This window comes from Rana temporaria, chromosome 4 (genome assembly GCF_905171775.1).
Source record: "Rana temporaria chromosome 4, aRanTem1.1, whole genome shotgun sequence".
NCBI classification, from domain to species: Eukaryota; Metazoa; Chordata; class Amphibia; order Anura; family Ranidae; genus Rana; species Rana temporaria.
Genome location: NC_053492.1, coordinates 467,732,668 through 467,754,201, shown reverse-complemented (window position 1 = coordinate 467,754,201; position 21,534 = coordinate 467,732,668). Strand labels below are relative to the sequence as shown.

The 21,534-nt window shown below is 47.7% G+C and overlaps 1 protein-coding gene across 1 annotated transcript in view; it reads right to left on the bottom strand.

The window, feature by feature from the left end:
- Positions 1-19,134, bottom strand: part of ABCC10 (ATP binding cassette subfamily C member 10) — a 58,030-nt gene extending 38,896 nt beyond the window's left edge. The window contains exons 1-5 of the mRNA XM_040351741.1: positions 19,050-19,134; positions 16,216-16,395; positions 7,657-8,914; positions 5,170-5,397; positions 4,881-5,040 (exon numbers count right to left, since the gene is read on the bottom strand). Coding sequence (XP_040207675.1) covers positions 4,881-5,040; positions 5,170-5,397; positions 7,657-8,914; positions 16,216-16,376 — 1,807 coding nt within the window. The 5' untranslated portion in view covers positions 16,377-16,395; positions 19,050-19,134. The remainder of the gene's footprint in view (positions 1-4,880; positions 5,041-5,169; positions 5,398-7,656; positions 8,915-16,215; positions 16,396-19,049) is intronic.
- Between the last annotated feature and the right edge of the window lie 2,400 nt (positions 19,135-21,534).

Sequence of the window (21,534 nt, the reverse complement as noted above, 5' to 3'; positions counted from 1 at the left end):
CTGAATCTACCCCAGGGTCTGCTGACCCGGAACTTGCCGACAGAAAGAAAGCACAGGGTGAGCAGATGGAATGACGTCATCTGTGTGCTGCGTCTCCTTCATTGTCCAATCACAATCTGAGGGCGTGTTCTCAGCCACTTGTCTACCGGGCACTTTCACTTCCTTCCTGCCCAGGCCAATTGTCAGCATTCAGCGCTGTCACACTTTGAATGACAGTTACGCGGTCATGCAGCGCTGTACCCAAACTAAATGTTTATAATTTTTTTGGAGACAAATAGAGCTTTCTATTTGTGGTATTTAACCGCTTAAGGACCGCCTCCTGCACATATACGTCAGCAGAATGGCACGGCTGGGCACAAGCTCGTACAGGTACGTCCTCTTTAAGTGGCCAACCGTGGGTTGCGGGCACGCGCCCGCGACCCGGTCCGAAGCTCCGTGACCCGCGAACCCGATCGCCGCTGGAGTCCCGCGATCGGTCCCCGGAGCTGAAGAACGGGGAGAGCTGTGTGTAAACACAGCTTCCCCGTTCTTCACTGTGGCGCCGTCATCGATCGCATGATACCTTTTATAGGGGAAACACAATGGATGACGTCACACCTACAGCCACACCCCCTACAGTTAGAAACACAGATGAGGCCACACTTAACCCCTTCAGCGCCCCCTGTGGTTAACTCCCAAACTGCAATTGTAATTTTCACAGTAAACAATGCATTTTTATAGCATTTATTGCTGTGAAAATGACAATGGTCCCAAAAATGTGTCAAAATTGTCCGAAGTGTCCGCCATAATGTCGCAGTTACGGAAAAAAAAAAAATCGCTGATCGCCGCCATTAGTAGTAAAAAAATATTTTTTTATAAAAATGCAATAAAACTATCCCCTATTTTGTAAACGCTATAAATTTTGCGCAAACCAATCGATAAACGCTTATTGCGATTTTTTTTTACCAAAAATAGGTAGAAGAATACGTATCGGCCTAAACTGAGGAAAAAAAAATGTTTTATATATGTTTTTGGGGGATATTTATTATAGCAAAAAGTAAAAAAATATTGCATCTTTTTCAAAATTGTCGCTCTATTTTTGTTTATAGCGCAAAAAATAAAAACCGCAGAGGTGATCAAATACCACCAAAAGAAAGCTCTATTTGTGGGGAAAAAAGGACGCCAATTTTGTTTGGGAGCCACGTCGCACGACCGCGCAATTGTCAGTTAAAGTGACGCAGTGCTGAATCACAAAAACTGACCAGGTCCTTTAGCTGCCTAAATGTCCGGATCTTAAAGCGGTGGTTCCCCCTTAAAAACAACTTTTTTTTATTCCACTGGCCCCCCACATTACAATCGAATTAAGGCTATTATTTTTTTTTGGCTGCTGTACATACCTTGATACAGCATCTTCACCCGTGCATCCGGGTTGCGAGTCCCGCGGGAGTGGGCGTTCCTCACATGTGTTTGATTGACGTTTTTCCCAAAAACGAGCTCTCCCCCCGTCGCGTAAGCCGCGTCACGATTGGCAAAAGGAGCCGAACGGCGATGCGCATGCGCAGTATAGCGCCGACTCGCCGTTCGGCTCCTTTCGCCAACCGTGACGCGGCTTACGCGACAGGGGGGAGCTCGTTTTTCCGAAAAACGTCAATCAAACACATGTGAGGAACACCCACTCCCGCGGGACTCGCAACCCGGATGCACGGGTGAAGATGCTGTATCAAGGTATGTACAGCAGCAAAAAAAAAATAAGAGCCTTAATTCGATTGTAATGTGGGGGGGCAGTGCAATAAAAAAAAGTTGTTTTTAAGGGGGAACCACCGCTTTAAGTAGTTAATCACCACTGAGGTTTTTTCCTTTTTTGCTAAACAAATGAAAAAAGACCGAAAACTTTGAAAAAAAAAAGTTCTTCTTTGTTTCTGTTATAAAATTTTGTAAGCAAGTATGTTTTCTCCTTCGCTGATGTGCGCAAAGGAGGCTGCACTGATGGGCACCGAAAGGTGTCACCGATGAGGCAGCACTGATAGGCAGCCTTTATGGGCACTAAAGTTTGCCAATGAACATCTATATGATTCAGAGAAGGACTGGAAAAAAGTGCTGTGGTCAGATGAGATGACAAATAAGCTCTTTGGCATAAAGTCGACTCTGAAGCTGTTTGGAGGAAGAAAAATGCTGACTATGACCCCAAGAACACCATCCCTACAGTCAAGCACGGAGGTGGAAACATTGGGCCAGATTCACGTAGAATCGCGGCGGCGTAACTTATCCTAGATAGGTTACACCACCGCAATTTTTCATTCTGATTCACCAAGCACTTGCGATGAAAACTACGCCCGCGACCTCAGGCATAAGGCGGGCCAATTCAAATGGGCGTGTACCATTTAAATTAGGCGCGCTCCCGCGCCGGACCTACTGCGCATGCTCCGTTTCCTAACTCCCGCCGTGCTTTGCGCGCCGTGACGTCATTTTTTTGAACGGCGACGCGCGTAGCGTACTTCCGTAGTCCCGGACGGTTTACGCAAACGACGTTAAATTTTGAATTTCGACGCGGGAACAACGGCCATACTTTAGACAGCAATACACTTGCTGACTAAAGTTAGGGCACCAAAAAAAAACGACTAACTTTGCGAAGGGAAACTTGACTAGCGGCGACGTAGCGAACGCGAAAAACCGTCGTGGATCCGCCGCAACTCCTAATTTGCATACCCGGCGCTGGTTTACGACGCAAACTCCCCCCAGCGGCGCCCGCGGTACTGCATCCTAAGATCCGACAGTGTAAAACAATTACACCTGTCGGATCTTCTGCCTATCTATGCGTAACTGGTTCTATGAATCAGTCGCATAGATAGAAACAGAGATACGACGGCGTATCAGGAGAAACGCCGTCGTATCTCATTTGTGAATCTGGCCCATTATTCTTTGGAGCCGTTTCTCTGCCAAGACCCCTTTCACACCGGAGGCATTTTTCAGGCGCTTTAGTGCTAAAAATAGCGCCTGTAAAAAGCCTTAGCTGCAATCTCCGTGTGAAAGCCCGACGTCCTGCGCTGGCAGGACGTCAAAAAAAAGTTCTGCCAGCAGCTTCTTTGCAGTACTTTAGGAGCGCTCCTAAAGCGCCCCCTGCCCATTTCAATTAATGGGCAGCGCCGCCGAACCGCCGGCAAAGCGTCGCTGCAGCAGTGATTTGTGGGCGCTTTTAACTCTTTTTCGGCCGCTTGCGGGGGTTAAAAGCACCCCGATAGCAGCCGAAAAGCTCCGCAAAAACTACGGTAAAGAGTCGCTTTTTACCGCCGACGCCCGGGCGATTTCAGTGTAAAAGCACTCTAAAGATATAGACCAACTTTGCCGCATTGAGGGGCCAATAGAAGGGGCCATGTATTGTAAAATCTTGGATGAGAACTTTCTTCCCTCAGCCAGGACACTGAAGATGGGTCATGGATGGGTCTTCCAGCATGACAATGACCCAAAACATACCGCCAAGGCAACAAGGATTGGATCAAGTAGAAGCACATTAAGTTCATGTAATGGCCTAGCCAGTCTCCAGACCTTAATCCTATAGAAAATGTATGGAGGGAACTGAAACTTCAAGCTGCCAAGAGACAGCCAAGAAACCTTAAGGATATAGAGAAGATCTGTAAAGAAGAGTGGAGACCAAAATCCCTCCTGAGATGTGTGGAGACCTGATCACCAACTACAAGAAACGTCTGACCTCTGTGCTTGCCAACAAGGGTTTCTCCACCAAGTACTGAGTCATGTTTTACTTGGGGATCAAATACTTATTTTACTCACTGAACTGCAACTCAATTTATAACATTTGTATTGTGTGTTTTTTCTGGATTTTTGGTTGATATTCTGTCTCTATCCTATAAAATACACCTATGATAAACATTATAGACCCTTTATTTTTTTGGAAGTGGGCAAACTTACCGTATTTGCCGGCGTATAAGACGACTGGGCGTATAAGACGACTGGGCGTATAAGACGACCCCCTAATTTTCCAGCCAAAATGTTGGTTTTGGGATATACTCGCCGTATAAGACTACCCCCTTCCTACTAGTCATGCCTCGCCTCACGGTGCCACCATTACATGCCAGACTATGCCCCATTACATGCCAGACTGTGCCCCATTACATGCCAGACTGTGCCCCATTACATGCCAGACTGTGCCCCATTACATGCCAGACTGTGCCCCATTACATGCCAGACTGTGCCCCATTACATGCCAGACTGTGCCCCATTACATGCCAGACTGTGCCCCATTACATGCCAGACTGTGCCCCATTACATGCCAGACTGTTCCCTTACCTTATCCTAAGACATGCAGAATCGCGGCCGTCCATTTTTTCAAAAGCCGCGCCTCCTACGTCTTCTGTTCCGTGATAGGCGGAACACTCAGCTTCCCAGGAGGCACTGTGTTCAGTGTTCGCCTATCACGGAAGGCCCTCTCGTCCGAGGACGAGATGGCCTCCGTGATAGGCGGACACTAAACACAGGACGAGAGGGCCTCTGTGATAGGTGGACACTAAACACAGTGTCTCCTGGGAAGCTGAGTGTTCCGCCTATCACGGAACAGAAGAAGTAGGAGGCGCGGCTTTGAAAAATGTACGGCCGCGATTCTGCAGCATGTCTTAGGATAAGGTAAGGATGTTAGGTTACCGGGGTATAAGACGACCCCCGAATTTTAAGAAGATTTTAAGGGGTTAAAAGTCGTCTTATACGCCGGAAAATACGGTACATAATTTGCAGGGCGTCAAATAATTATTATCCCCACTGTAACATAACACAAGTCATACTGACAGACACTAATCACCCACAGCACAGGACACTGTCCTTCATCCAGATGTGATGGGACTACAACTCTCGGCGTGCTGAAAATAAACGCTGCCTTTCCCCCCCATTCTCACCTTCCATGTTGTAATACGTCAGCATGTTTTGGTCTGGGAGCTCCAGGAAGCTCTGAATCCGATCCAATGACACCTTGGCCTCTAAGACTCCATTCAGCACCCAGGGGAAATTGTTCAATGGCAAAATTAGCATTCCCACAAGAGCCAGAGTTGTGAACACCTACGGAGAAGAACATATAACTCTGTCAGGGCTGCAGAGGACATCTCAACAAAGAAGTACAGTTATAAGGGAAATGAGTCTGTAGAAGAGATGGACGTGTCTTCAGGGACCGCCAACCCTTTGACTAACCTTGGCTGCAGTAAGCTGGTTCCCAAGCAGTACATAGGTGACAAAGGTGATGATGCAAACGAGGACAGGTAAAGCTGCCCACAGATACACACAAACAGCGTCCAGTAATTTAATGGCCCGAAGGCTGCGCAATTCCTTCCTCCGTAGGATGGTCAGCTGACGTGCAAAATGTTCTTCCCATGTGTAAAACTTCACCACCCGCATCCCAGACAACAACTCCGTCACCAGCTGGGGAACCAGACAGAACAGAATCTCAGCAACTATGGGGGGCAATATAGAGCCAAAGATGAAGGGGAAGGAAAGAAATAAAGGAAGGAGAAGAAAAGAACGTAAGAACGTAAGACAAAGGAAAGGGAAGGAAGAAATGGGTAGAAGAAGAAAAGGAGAAGAAAAGGAGAAGGAAAGAAAGACAATGGAAAGGAAAGGAGAAGAAGAAAAGAGAGAGAGGGAGACTTGTAAAGCGCAACACATGCGAACTGAATCGCCTCTGGGCGCTGTATCCATTTCTGGGCGTTCCTAGTTGATTGATGTTCCTCCCACCGACGCATACTTGACGTTACGACTTTCCGAAAGAAGCCGAACGTCGCTGCGCAGGCGCCGTATAGAGTCGGAAAGTCGTGACGCGCAGTATGCGCCGGTCGGAGGAACGTCAATCAACTAGGTGCAGCAAGAATCATACCCGGAAGCCGAGGGATGAAACGCCGATAACGAGGTATGTACGGAAAAAAAAAAAAAAAAAACAGCCTACCCAGCAGTGTAATCAGTCTTCTGAATGTATTGTTAGAATTTTTTTTTAGGGGGAACCTCCACTTTAAGATGAGATGGGAGGGGAGTATAGAATGAAGAGAGATGCAAGGATAGGGAGGAATGAAGAAAGAAGGGAGGGAAAGAATGAAGAGAGAAGGGAGGGAAGGAATAAAGTGAAATGGGAGGGGAGTACAGAATGAGGAGAGTTGCGAGGATAGGGAGGAATGAAGACAGAAGGGAGGAAGAGAATGAACAGAGAAGAGAAAGAAGGAAGGATGGAATAAAGTGAGATGGGAGGGGAGTATAGAATGAAGAGAGTTGCGAGGATAGGGAGGAATGAAGAAAGAAGGGAGGGAAAGAATGAAGAGAGAAGGGAGGGAAGGAATAAAGTGAAATTGGAGGGGAGTACAGAATGAAGAGAGTTGCAAGGATAGGGAGGAATGAAGAAAGAAGAAGGGAGGGAAAGAATGAAGAGAGAAGGGAGAGAAGGAAGGAATAAAGTGAAATGGGAGGGGAGTACAGAATGAAGAGAGTTGCGAGGATAGGGAGGAATGAAGACAGAAGGGAGGAAGAGAATGAAGAGAGAAGAGAAAGAAGGAAGGATGGAATAAAGTGAGATGGGAGGGGAGTACAGAATGAAGAGAGTTGCGAGGATAGGGAGGAATGAAGACAGAAAGGAGGAAGAGAATGAAGAGAGAAGAGAGGGAAGGAAGGATGGAATGAAGTGAGATGGGAGGGGAGTACAGAATGAAGAGAGTTGCGAGGATAGGGAGGAATGAAGAGAGGAGGAAGGGAAAGAAAGAATGAAGAGGGAAGGAAGGAAGTGATATGGAAAGGGAGTATAGAAGAGAGTTGCGAGGATAGGGAGGCAAGAAGAGAGAAGGGAGGAAGCAATGAAGAGAGGAAAGAACGAAGAAACAAAAAAGAGGGAGGAAAAATAAAAAGATGAGGGCGAGAGTAGGTAGTAGGGATAGGGAGAGGGGGAAGAATTGAGAGAGAAGGGAGAGGAGGAAATAATTAATAGAGTTGGAGGGGTGGGGGGGGGGGGGATAAAGAGAATGGAGAGGAGGAAGGAACATAGAGAGAAGGGAGAGGAAGAAAAGAATAAAGAGAGAAGGGAATGGTGAAAGGAATGAAGACAGATGAAAGTGGAGAATGGAACGAAGAGAGAAGGAAGGAAAATAAGAAATGAGTAGAAGGAAAAGACTAAGGCAGGGGTCTCCAAACTTTCTAAACAAAGGGCCAGTTTACGGTCCTTCAGACTTTAGGGGGGCCTGACTAGGACCATTGGGAGTAGAAAATGTCCAGGTGTCCAGTGGGAGTAAACAATACCATATCTTTGGTGTCAGTGGGAGGACTAGTGCCTCATCGTTGGTGTCAAAGGAAATAACTGTGCCCCATCATTGGTGTCAATGGAATGAATTGATGGCGTCAGTGGAATAGTGCCCCATTGGTGCCAGAAACAAGAATTATGCCCCACTGCAGATGGACGGAAGAATGCCCCAAGGGTCGGATTAAGTCAAGCAAAGGGCCACATCTGGCCCCAGGGCCGCAGTTTGGAGACCACTGGTCTAAGGAAAAAGAAAAAAAGGAAAGGAAAGCAAAAAATGTCAAATAAAAGGAGAAAGGTAATGAAGGAAGGAAGGAAAATAGAAGAGGGGAGGAAAGAGGAAGTAACATAGAATACACATTTGAATGAAGTGAGATGGGAAATGTCAGGACACACAGTGATGGGAGTACCTTGACTCGGGCGTCCTTATGTCGCAACAATTCTTTGTTGTTGTTCATGATGCGAGTGGCAAGAACTTTATTCAGAGGTACCAACAGAAAAGCCAGTCCAAGGCCCCCGAGGAAAGCAATGCCCACCTGTTGGTACAGTAGGTAAAGTGTGATGGAGAACTGTAGGGGAAGGCTCCACAACTCATGCAAGCTCCGGTAAAAATTGCTTATTCGATCTGCATCTGTGCTCATCAGGTTCATCACTTCCCCTGCAGAGAACCCAGCAAGTCCTGTCCCTTCACCATGAATGGCCTTACGGTACACAGTAGTCAGTACAGCCGTTTTCACAGCCAGCATCACCTTATTGATCTGATGTATGTACTGGTTCTGTAGAAGAGCTCCCAGAATGCCACTGAAGAAGAGCCCAGCAGAGTAGATCACCCCCCAGCTGAGAGGCTCCTCTCTGGTCTCCATGAAATTCACCAGAAGATTTAGCAGCACTGGGCCCATGAACCCAAGGATTATGCAGAAAAGTTTTATCAACCCTAAAGAGTAAAAACGCCTTCCGAAGCTTGCATGCAACGATGATGAGAGGCGCAATGTTCCAGGAGGACTCTTGGACAGGAATTTTTGGCGGATTCTTGCAGTTCGGAGACCATATGGCAGGATCGGTACATCCTGGGGTTGCTTCAATCCTCCACATGCTCCCCTTTGCATAAGTGGCTTCATCCAAAAGTAGAACAACTGTGAAAGAAAACTTTCATTGTCCTCCGAGGTCTCTTCACCGACACTGTGGGCAGAGGAGAACAGCAGAGAGACATCTTCATCGCCTTCATTTATGGAGACGTTGATGGGAAATCTTTGGGGTCGAGAAGGAACAAGAAAAGCTACAAAATACAAAGCTACAAAGCAAAGCCGAAGACATGAGAGGGAAAAACGAGACGCGAGAACTGAGTTCACGGGTGACGTCACAGCCCCTTCCTGGAGTAACCAAACTATCCTGATCACTGATGAGGGAATCAAGAGGAGAACCGGCAACACCAAACTCAGAGGTCCTCTAGAAATCGTGTACAATTTCTTCCGAAGGTTGAGTAGCACCAGGAGATGTGTAAACCATGACAAGCAGCAAACTCCTCCTGAAAGAACTTCTATTGAGGAGGGGACTTCACGTGGAAAAACGGCCCCCAAGGCCAACTCAGAAGCACAGAACAACGTGAGGAGGAAGGAGAATAAAATCCGACATCGCCAGGCTGGAGACAGGGAGGTAAATCGGGAGTTCCTGGAAGAAAAAAATCATATTATCATTAGGAAAAAGACACAACCTAGAGTTTCCAGTCATCACCTTCCCGTACCTCGTCCTCCACTCTCACTCATAAAGACTATCTTTATGTACCTCTACCATCCCCCACATAAAATATATTCTTATACCTCCACTCTCTCTCATAAGAACTGTCTCTTTTACCACCAATCTCCCTTATAAGGACCCTTCACCTCCACCCACCCTCATAGGGACCATCTGCCTTCACCTCCACCCTCTCATAAGGACCATCTCCCTTCTCCTCCATCCGCTCTCATAAGGACCATCTTTCTTTACCTCCATCCGCTCTCATAAGGACCATCTCCCTTCACCTCCACTCTCTCTCATAGGGACCATCTCCTCCATCCGCTCTCATAAGGACCATCTCCCTTCTCCTCCACCCTCTCTTATAAGGACCATCTCCCTTCTCCTCCACCCTCTCTCATATGGACCATCTCCCTTCTCCTCCATCCTCTCTCATAAGGACCATCTCCCTTCTCCTCCATCCGCTCTCATAAGGACCATCTCCCTTCTCCTCCACCCTCTCTCATAAGGACCATCTCCTCCATCCTCTCTCATAAGAACTAGGGTTGTCCAGATACCGATACCAGTATCGGTACCGATACCGAGTATTTGCGCTAGTACTCGTACTCGTGCAAATACTTCCGATACCAAAATAGAATACTTTTTTTTTTTTTTTTTTGTGACATCGAGCGGTGCATAGAGGCAGGGCCGGATTAACCATGGGGCCATCATAATATAGGCCCAAACGTAATTCTCTCACCAGGGCCCGGCGGCCGGCTGACGACCGCTATATAATAAATCCACACGTCCAGGCAGCTGCAGCCTGCATTATGATATAGGCCCAATTGACGCAGTGAACAACATTTAATCACGGGCCGTGGGCCGCGAGTAGCTGCTATGATTCACAGCAGAGCCGTGGCTATCCACAACAACACAGCCTCTTGTAGTGCGGGCGGTGCCAGTGCGCCGAGGCTGAGCGTGCTCCTCCCCTTCAGTACTGTACTGAACAGACACTGACTGTAGGCGGAGCTTGACGTCCCCCGGCCGCGTGCGTGACGTCATCCAGAGGTCGTCCCCAGCGTCCTAGGAGTCTCTATTGCCTTGCGAAAGGACCGCACGATCGACAGGAAAAGTACAGTAAAAAGCAAGTAAGCCATGAGCGCTGGGGAAGTCACTGTCATACAGATGAGATAATGTTTAATTGTGCAGAAGAAGTGTGGATACAGTACTGGCTGCAACGAACCTGAAGTGGTTAACTTTTTTTGGGGGGGGGGGGTGCTATATCAGTGCAGGGAGGCAGCTTATTAGTGCATCTCATCAGTGCCACATTTATGAGTGCCACCCAATCAATGCCAGTGCCACCTATCAGTGCCATCCATTTATGAGTGCCATCCAATCAATGCCAGTGCCACCTATCAGTGCCATTGGATGGCACTGATAGGTGGCACTGGCATTGATTGAATGGCACTCATAAATGGATGGCACTGATAGGTGGCACTGGCATTGATTGGGTGGCACTGATGAGATGCACTAATAAGCTGCCTCCCTGCACTGATGCACTAATGGGCACTGATTTGCACTGATAGGTGGCACTGGCTAGCTGAACTTTTGGGCACTGGCACCGATGAGCTGCACTGATAGGTGGCACTGGCAGTGATCACTCCTTCAATGATATGTAGTTTTCCAGTACCGTATGCTAAAAAACAGCCCCACACCATGATGTACAAGTTCTTCATAATTCTAAAGAAAATATCCTTAGTCTGTATTGTGGTTTGAAAACGGTCACATGACATTTAAAAAAAGTATCGGTATTCGGTATCGGCGACTACTTGAAAAAAAGTATCGGTACTTGTACTCGGTCCTAAAAAAGTGGTATCGGGACAACCCTAATAAGAACCATCTCCCTTCACCTCCACTCTCTCTCATAAAGACCATCTCTCTTCACCTCCACTCTCTCTCATAGGGACCATCTCCCTTCTCTTCCATCCTCTCTCATAAGGGCTGTGATACAATTGCCTATATGTCTCAGTGTAATTCTCCCTGCTTGCCCTGTGTGATTCAGTCCTGGCTAACAGGTTTTTGACGTGCTAATGTCCCCTCACTATTTCTAAAGGTTAATTGATCTATTGTGTTGTGTGAAGGAGATCTGTGTTTAAGTGGCTTGTGTTAATTATTCTGATTGCTTCATTGTGGTAATTATCTCTCTATATGCGGGGTCGAGCTGTCTAGTTAATGTATTCAGTACAACTAGTACTCAGCGTCACTGATGTCATTGTCTAAAGGAAATGTGTTTTCAGACTCGGCTCCGTCGTGTCTGCCTAATCATCTGTATGGAAGCCCCAGTGTGAGGGGGGCGGAGATTTGTCATTGTAACAGTTTTGGAAATGACATATAAGCTGTGTGATATAACATTAAAGTCTGTCTTGTTCTAGCAGTAAGCCTGGACTAATGTGTGGCTTAATGGGCGATCTCAGGAATATTCCTCCTAGTGGAATATTGGGTGACGTTCTTATGGAAGAAGGGAATCTTTGACGGGGATATCATACAAATACCGTCACAAGGGCCATCTCCCTTCTCCTCCACTCTCTCTCATAGGGACCATCTCCCTTCTCCTCCATCCTCTCTCATAAGGACCATCTCTCTTCACCTCCACTCTCTCTCATAAGGACCGTCTCCCTTCACCTCCACTCTCTCTCATAGGGACCATCTCCCTTCTCTTCCATCCTCTCTCATAGGGACCATCTCCCTTCTCCTCCATCCTCTCTCATAAGGACCATCTCCCTTCACCTCCACTCTCTCTCATAAGGACCATCTCCCTTCACCACCACCCTCTCTCATAAGGGCCATCTCCCTTCACCTCCATCCTCTCTCATAACCACCATCTCCCTTCACCTCCACTCTCTCTCATAACCACCACCTCCCTTCACCTCCACTCTCTCTCATAACCACCATCTCCCTTTTACCTCCACCCTCTCTCTCATAAGGGCCATCTCCCTTCTCCTCCACTCTCTCTCATAAACATCTCCCTTCACCTCCACCCTCTCTCATAACCACCATCTCCCTTCACCTCCACTCTCTCTCATAAGGACCATCTCCCTTCTCCTCCACCCTCTCTCATAAGGACCATCTCCCTTCTCCTCCACCCTCTCTCATAAGGACCATCTCCCTTCTCCTCCACCCTCTCTCATAAGGACCATCTCACTTCACCTCCACCCTCTCTCATAAGGACCATCTCCCTTCTCCTCCATCCTCTCTCATAAGGGCCATCTCCCTTCTCCTCCACCCTCTCTCATAAGGACCATCTCCCTTCTCCTCCATCCTCTCTCATAAGAACCATCTCCCTTCACCTCCACTCTCTCTCATAGGGACCATCTCCCTTCTCCTCCATCCTCTCTCATAACCACCATCTCCCTTCACCTCCACTCTCTCTCATAACTATCTCCCTTTACCTCCATCCTCTCTTATAAAGGACCATTTCCATTTGCCTCCACTCTCTCTCTCCTAAGGACCATCTCCCTTTTCCTCCACACTCTCTCCTAAGGACCATCTCCCTTCTCCTCCACCCTCTCTCATAAGGACCATTTCCCTTTGCTTCACTCTCTCTCATAAGGACCATCTCCCTTCACCTTCATCCTCCCTTATATTGATCATATCCATTTTCTACCAGCCCTTAAAAGGACCATCTCCCTTCAACTACCTCAAAAGGTGGTTGAAGGGAGGATCTACATGAAAGGTGGATCTACATCCCTTCACAATTCCCTTTCACCTCAACCCTTTCTTCAAATAATCATCTCCATTTACCCACACCCTCCCTCATAAGGACCATCTTCCTTCACCTTCAGCCATGCTTTTAGGGACCAAACCCTCCACCGACCCTTAAAAGGACCATATACCTTCACCTCCACCCTTTCTTACAAGGACCATCTTCATTTACCCGCAACGTCCTTCATAAGGACAATTTCCCTTCATCTCCACCCTCCCTTAAAAAGACTGTCTCCTTTCTCCTTCACCCCACCCACCCTCAAAAGGACCACTTTGTTTCACATCCACCCTCCCTGACAAGACCATGTCCCTTACCTCCACCCTTTCGTCACAAGGACCATCTCCCTTTACCATCACTATTCTATACAAGGACAATATTCCTTTACCTACACCCTACTTTATAGGGACTATACACATTTACCTCTGCCCACCCTGAAAAGGACCATCTCCCTTCACCTTTACCCACCTCAGAAGGACAATATTACTTCACTTTCACTCGCCCTTAAAAGGACAATCTCCATTTACCTCAATTCTTCCTTATATGGACCATCTACCTTCACCCTCCCTTATAAGGACAAACTCCATTCACTTCAACCCTTTCTAATCAAGACCATCTCCCTTTACCTAGACCCTCATTTATAAGGACCATCTCCCTTCACCTCCACCCCCCTTCATAAGGACTAGCTCCGTTTACCACTAACCTTCTTTATAAGGTCAATTTCTGTTCATCTCAACCCTTTCTTATAAGGACCATCTTCCTATACCTACACCCTCCTTCATAAAAAACATCCTTTACCCCCCATTTATAAGAATCATCTTCCTTCAACTCCACTCTCCTTTATAATAGGGTGACCAGACATCCTCGATTTCCGGGGACAGTCCCCGGATTGAGGACACTGTCTCCGGACCAAGTCTGTCCTGGTTTTTGTCCCCGGATTGAATTTAAACAGGGGCTTGGGCAATTTCAAAGACAGTCAGTGCAGAATAAAAAAAAAAAAAAAAAAAATCTCAATTACAAGCCCCCGCTTCGCCGCTCCTACTAGCTTAGGGGGTGTATTTTTTTCCATTACCTGTGCCCCTTTCTGATGATCATGTGCTGGTCGGAGTGAAGGGACTATTTCTTCAGTTTTCGGGTGCATGTCCATTCAGCTCCGCTCGCATGTTCTTCTGCCTTGGCTCAAGTCCCAGCCAGCCGCCTGCCTGTTTATCTCCTTGCCTTCCCTGGTGGAGTGATCTTCCTCCGCTCCCCATCCTGTAGTAGCCGGGTCTGGAGCCTGAAGCCTCGTACACACGAACCAGAATCTCGTCAGGAAAAAAACATTGTTTTTCCTGACGAGATTCTTGCCAAGAACCTCTTGCCGCCCGAGTGTACAGACGCTCCTTTCACAAGAACCGCAGTTCTTTTGGAAGGCAAGAACGTGGAGACGAGATCGTGTACGACGAGCATGCACTCGTCACATTCAATGCCGTCGCCGCCATCTTGGGCATTCCCCAGGTTTTGTTGTTATCTGCACCCTACCTATGCCTAGGAAGCTACCGCGCTTGCGTCAAAGTCATTTCGAGCATGCGCGGGTTTCCACGGCGACAGGTATCAGGTCTCTCGGGTTCTCAGGTTTCTCGGCAGGAAAACACTGCCGAGAATCACGACGAGAAAATAGAGAGCAGGTTCTCTATTTTTCTCATCGAGATTTTAGGCAGTTTTCTTGACGAGAAACCTGAAAAGCCCCGTACACACGCTCGGTATACTCAGCCAGAAAGCTCTGCCAGCAGTTTTCTTGCTGGTTCTCGCTGAGTAAACCGAGCGTGTGTACGAAACTTAAGACTTGACAGGCTGTGAGGTGGGCGGCGACGGGCAGAGAGTCGCTGATTGCCGCCATTACTAGTAAAAAAAAAAATTTAAAAATTCCCCGGATTTCATTTGAAAAAACTGGTCACTTTACTTTATAAGGACCATCTCCTTTCATCTCCACCCTTACTAATAAGGACCATCTAACTTCACCTCCATCAAAAGGACCATCTCCCCCCTTCCTTATAAGTAAGGATGAGCTCCGGCGTGTTCGCACAGTCCATGTGCAGAGCCCGCCAGGAAGTCGGCACCTCGCTGCGCTAATCACAGGCAGGGAGACATTTTCCAATGCTCGGCTGCAGAGATCGGGAAATGTCTCCCTGCCTGTGATTAGCGCAGCGCATTGCCGACTTCCTGGCGGGCTCTGCACATGGACTGTGCGAACACGCCGGAGCTCATCCTTACTTATAAGTAGGGTTGTCCCGATACCGATACTAGTATCGGTATCGGGACCGATTCCGAGTATTTGCGGGAGTACTTGTACTCCCGCAAATGCCCCCGATGCCTCATCCGATACTCGCCCGCCCTAACCCCCCCCCCCCCCCGCCACGCCGCATCCCCGCTGCTGACGCCGCCACTTGGTTAATACGGGCGGGGAACATTACAGCTTTCATTTGAATAGCTGTAGTGTTTCCCGCCGCGCCGCGTATAGACACTCCCCCTTGCTCGGGTGAACTGTCCAATCCCGAGCAAGGGGGAGTGTCTATACGCGGCGCGAAACACTACAGCTATTCAAATGGAAGCTGTAATGTTCCCCGCCCGTATTAACCAAGTGCCGGCGCGGCAGCATGTAGGTAAGGGGGACATGGCTGCATATATGGGGGGGACATGGCTGGATATGGGGGGGGGACATGGCTGGATATGGGGGGGGGGACATGGCTGGATATGGGGGGGGGGACATGGCTGGATATGGGGGGGGGGACATGGCTGCATATGGGGGGGGGGGACATGGCTGCATATGGGGGGGGGGGACATGGCTGCATATGGGGGGGACATGGCTGCATATGGGGGGGACATGGCTGCATATGGGGGGGGGACATGGCTGCATATGGGGGGGACATGGCTGCATATGGGGGGGGGACATGGCTGCATATGGGGGGGGGACATGGCTGCATATGGGGGGGGGACATGGCTGCATATATGGGGGGGGACATGGCTGCATATATGGGGGGGGACATGGCTGCATATATGGGGGGGGACATGGCTGCATATATGGGGGGGACATGGCTGCATATATGGGGGGGGACATGGCTGCATATATGGGGGGACATGGCTGCATATATGGGGGGACATGGCTGCATTTGTGGGGGGACATGACTGCATTTGGGGGGGGACATGGCTGCATTTGTGGGGGGACATGGCTGCATTTGGGGACACATTTAAAAAAAAGTATCGGTATTCGGCGAGTACTTGAAAAAAAGTATCGGTACTTGTACTCAGTCCTAAAAAAGTGGTATCGGGACAACCCTACTTATAAGGACCATCTCCCTTCACCTCCATCTACCCTTATAAGGCTCATCTCACTTCAACTCAATCTTCTCTTATAAGAATCAGCTCCCTTTACCTCCACCCTCTCATAATATTCCATGATAACTATTCTGGGAATTCCCGAACCCAGGACAGGAAGAGGACCAGCCCGTAGACGGATTACCTGGAGGCTCCGGCATGGCAGGCACTGGTCACAGCAAATAACACGTGAGGAACGGTGCTAAGGATCAGCTGATTAAAGCAGACGCCAACATGGCCATTGACCCAGACAGGTAACGGGTCTGATGGGGGAGATCCGCACAGCCTGGAGACGACATCTTCCATCCCATCCAATGAGCAGGACCTGTAGGACACAAGCAGAGGAGACATGATTGTGGAAGGGTTCTCCGTCCTTGGCGTAAATCTCCTCCTGAGATGAATCTCCTCAATGGATGAATGGCACATTCAGAAATTGAAACATATCTGATTTGTTGAAACGTTTTCTGCCCACTGAGCTTCTCAGTCTGTACGTGGTCAGATTGTAACTGGCAACGAAGATCTGTCCAACCTGCAGACAATCATACAATCCTGGAACGGCACAACCCTCTGCAGGTCAGACACATCATCACGGAAAGGATTTAAAGGGGTTGTAAAGGTACAAAAAAAAAGTGTCCTAAATAGCTTCCTTTACCTTAGTGCAGTCCTCCTTCACTTACTTCATCCTTCCATTTTGCTTTTAACCGCTTGGGACCCGCGCTATAGTCAAATGACGGCTACAGCGCGGATCCGAAAATCCAAGTGGACGCCAACTGACGTCCGCCCCTTTGCGCGCTCCAGAGCGTGCAGCGGGGAAACTCTGTGTTGGCCGTGTCCCTTGGACACAGCCAATTACAGTTCGCCGCGAATGGCCAATCAGAGTGGCCGTTTGCGATGCGATCTGTGCGGCCAATGAGAGATGATCTCATATGTAAACATATGAGATCATCTCTCATTGTCGTTTTACACAGAGACAGCGTCCTGTCTCTGGAGAGGAGACCGATCTGTGTCCCTTGTACATAGAGACACAGATCGGTCACCCCCCTCCACCTACAGTTAGAACACAATGCAGGGAATACATTTAACCCCTTCCTCACCCGCTAGTGTTAACCCTTTCAATGCCAGTCACATTTATACTGTAATCAATGCATATTTATAGCACTGATCGCAGTATAAATGTGAATGGCGCCAAAAATGTGTCAAAAGTGTCCGATGTGTCCGCCATAACGTCGCAGTCCCAATAAAAATCGCAGATCGCCCCCTATTTTGTAGGCGCTATAACTTTTGCGCAAAGTAGTCGCTTATTGCGATTTTTTTTTTTTTACCATAAATATGTAGAAGAATACGTATCGGCCTAAACTGAGAAAAAAAAATAGTTTTTGTTTTTTAAAATTGGGATATTTATTATAGCAAAAAGTAAAAAATATTGTATTTTTTTCAAAATTGTCGCTCTTTTTTGTTTATAGCGCAAAAAATAAAAACCGCAGAGGCGATCAAATACCACCAAAAGAAAGCTCTATTTGTGGAGAAAAAAAGGACGTCAATTTTGTTTGGGAGCCACGTCGCACGACCGCGCAATTGTTTGTTAAATCGATGCAGTGCCAAAAGCTGAAATTTCACCTGGGCAGGAGGGGGGTATATGTGCCCAGTAAGCAAGTGGTTAAATGTCCTTATTTCTTCTGAGAAATCCTCACTTTCTCTTCACGTTCTTCTGTCTGTAACTCCACACAGTAATGCGAGGCTTTCTCCCTGGTGTGAAGTGTCGTGCTCGCCCCCTCCCTTGGACTACAGGAGAGTCAGGACGCCCACTAACACACAGCTCCTTTCTCTATCTGCAACGTAGAGCATCCTGACTCTCCTGTAGTCGAAGGGAGGGGGGCGAGCACGACACTCCACACCAGGGAGAAAGCCTCGCATTACTGTGTGGAGTTACAGACAGAAGAACAGGAAGTGAGGATTTCTCAGAAGAAATAAGGACATTTAAAAGTAAAATGGAAGGATGAAGTAAGTGAAGGAGGACTGCACTAAGGGAAAGGAAGCTATTTAGGGGAAAAAAATTGTACCTTTACAACCCCTTTAAGCCAATAAAGACGTTGGGAATCTTCAGCTCTCCGGATGCAACCGTTATAAGCGACAGCCACCAAATTCGACCAATCACAGCTCAGTGATGCAGATCAAACCCATTTTGTTTGCGAAGGCGGTACGGTAAACAGCGCCCCCTATGATGAGGAACGAACCTTCTCATAGACGGCCATGACATTACAAGGCATTATATCGTATCGTTATTGTACAGCCTGGACCACGACTTCCTGCACATCATGTCCTATATCAGAGCCTGACTTCAGCCAAATCCTCTTGTCAGTTTGGAATGGTACAGGGAAAGTTGGATCTGCTTGTCTATGGGAAGAGATTTCCCTCCTCTTCCTGTTCTGTCTGGCAGTCAGAGCTTTTGTTCTCAGAAAACAGGTGCAGGAACTCAACCACGACCCCGTTCAAATTTCACAAACAGTAGGAGGGTCTTAAAGGGGCATTAAATACCAGGATTGCATTACATACATAGTGCAGAGTTCAGGGGGTTACACACAGAGTGCAGACCAGACTTATGTGTTTACAAGTGATTGTGGTGAGCAGGCACCAAAGGGTCTGAGCCAAAGGTGGTGGAACTGAGTTCCCCCAAGTTCCCCCTGAAAAAAAGCCCTGCTGGCAGTCATCACTGAAACAGGAAGTGATGGGAAATCTCTCCAGTGGGGACAACAGTAAGAACCTAACCCTTATGATTCTCCACTTAATTTCACACTGAAACTTAGGCTGGAATTGGGCTTTAAGGTGTATTACACATTATCAAAATGAATTTGTATGCAAATCAAAACTGAAAGTGCAGCAAGCAATAAGAATCTACCTCCCAATAGTGTGGGGCTAGGCATAAGATGTGACAGATAAAACTGCCTGTGTGCTCAGAGCCCCTTGCTTGTGTACCCTCACCTCACTCCCCTTCCTGCCAAAAGAGCCGAAAGAGCATCATCAGGAAGCGGAACCAATCACAGGGGCGGAATGTTTCTCGGGGACAGGAAAACGCACGGACATGTGTCTAACCATAGAGAGGAGCCAAGTTCAGAGCGGCCGCAGGACGTAGAAAGGGAGCTGCGATATAATAGGCGACCTCCAGAGGGCGGAGGACAGCCTGTGCAATGACTGGGAACTGTAATATCAACTGGCTGACATGTTTGCTTTCTTTGTCTCTGTGGACTATAAAGATTTATTTTTATTTTTATATAATATAAATAAATAATTTAAATATCCACTTTTTGTTTACAAGTTAAAATCTGTATTTTTTGCTAGAACCCCCAAACATTATATATATATTGGCCCGGATTCACAAAGCACTTACGCCGACGTATCTCGAGATACGCCGCGTAAGTGCAAATATGCGCCGTCGTATCTGTGCGCCGTGCCCACAAACTAAGATACGCCAGAAAATAGGCTTCATCTGACCGACGTCGGCGGAGAGTGGGCGCATATTTACGCTGGACGTAGTTGGCGCTCCCATTCATTTATTATTCGTATATGCAAATGAGGGAGATACGCCGATTCACGAACGTACTTGCGCCCGGCGCATAATATACGCGGTTTGCGTAAGTCGTACTTCCGGCGTAAAGTTATTCCCCATATATGAGGCGCAACTCATGCAAAGGTATGGACCAGGGAACTCAAGCCGTCGTATTTTACATCGTTTACGTTGGATGTGAATATGGCTGGGCGTAGGTTACGTTCACGCCGTAGGCAGTGATCCGTCGTATCTTAGGCATTCGTTCCGACGTGATTATGAGCATGCGCACTGGGATGCGTCCAGGGAACGGCGCATGCGCCGTTCGTTATTCGTATCTATCTGGCGCTTGGCCCATCATTTGCATGGGGTCACGCCTCATTAGCATGGCTCACGCCCACTTCCACTTACGACGACTTACGTCTAAGAAACCCAGCGCAGATTTGGAAGCACTGGCTTTGTGAATCCAGTGCTTGCCTCTCTGCGCTGTGCCGGCGTAGCGTAAAATAGATACGCTACGGCGGCATAAATATGCTCCGATGTATGTGAATCCGGGCCACACAGTATATATATATATATTAGGGCTGTGCGTTAAACGCGATATTAACGGCGTTAACGCAAACCCATGTTAACGCCGTCAATATTTTTGTCGCGCGATTAACGCAGGAGCCCTCGGGTGGACATGCAGAGTGTACAGCGGTGCGGCGCGGCTTACCTTTTCGCTGGATTCACAGACAAGTTACTCACCTTGTCCCTGGATCCAGCGATGCCACCCCGCTGTGTGATCGAGCGGGTCCTCCTTGCTTGGCGGGTCCTCCTTGCTTGGCGGGTCCTCCTTGCTTGGCGGGTCCTCCTTGCTTGGCGGGTCCTCCTCGCTTGGCGGGTCCTCCTCGCTCGATTCACAGTGCCTGTGTGCCGCCGAGCTCCGTTCCCTGCGACGTTACGACGCACGGGAGCGGAGAACGGCGCCAAATTTAAAAAAGTAAACAAACACAATACACACAGTATACTGTAATCTTATAGATTACAGTACTGTATGTAAAAAATACACACCCCTCTTGTCCCTAGTGGTCTGCCCAGTGTCCTGCATGTACTTTTATAAAATAAAAACTGTTCTTTCTGCCTAAAAACTGTAGATTGTCCAAAAGTGTCCCTTTATGTCAAAAATGGTTTTAGATCAGCTAGAAAACAGCGATAATAAATTATAATCACTTGCAGAAATGTGCGATATTTGTGGGGAAATTCGTCATAAATTAGAGCGATTAATCGTGAGTTAACTATGACATTAATGCGATTAATCGCGATTAAAAATTTAAATCGTTTGACAGCACTAATATATATATTTATATTTATATTTAGTAGAGACTATAGAGAATAAAATGGCAATCGTTGCAATATTTTATGTCACACAGTATTTGCGCAGCGGTCTTTTAAGCGCATATTCTTCAAAAAAATACACGTTAATGAATTAACAAAAAATTATTCTTTTGTATAATGTGGAAGATGATGTTACGTCAAGTAAATAGATACCTCACATGTCATGCTGTAAAACTGTGCATGCTCGTGGAATGGCGACAAACTACAGTACTTAAAGCGGTTGTATAGTCCCATACGTTTTTTATTTATTTTTGTCACCTGTAAGGCAAAAGGCATAATGAGCTAGTAGGCACCGCCTACTAGCTCATTATGAAATACTTACCTTAGAACGAGGCGTCGGTAACCTGGTCCACGCCGAGGTAGCTGACATGTTGCCTTGGCGTGTCTTCCGGGGTATCGCGGGTCCAGCGCTGTGAGTGGCTGGAGCCGCGATGTCGTCACTCCTCCCTTGTAATAGAAATACGGATGACAGGTCCTCTTAATTGAGAGACCTGAAGTCAAAAAGACCTCAGATCTCTCATTTACCTTTAAAAGCAACAAAGACAA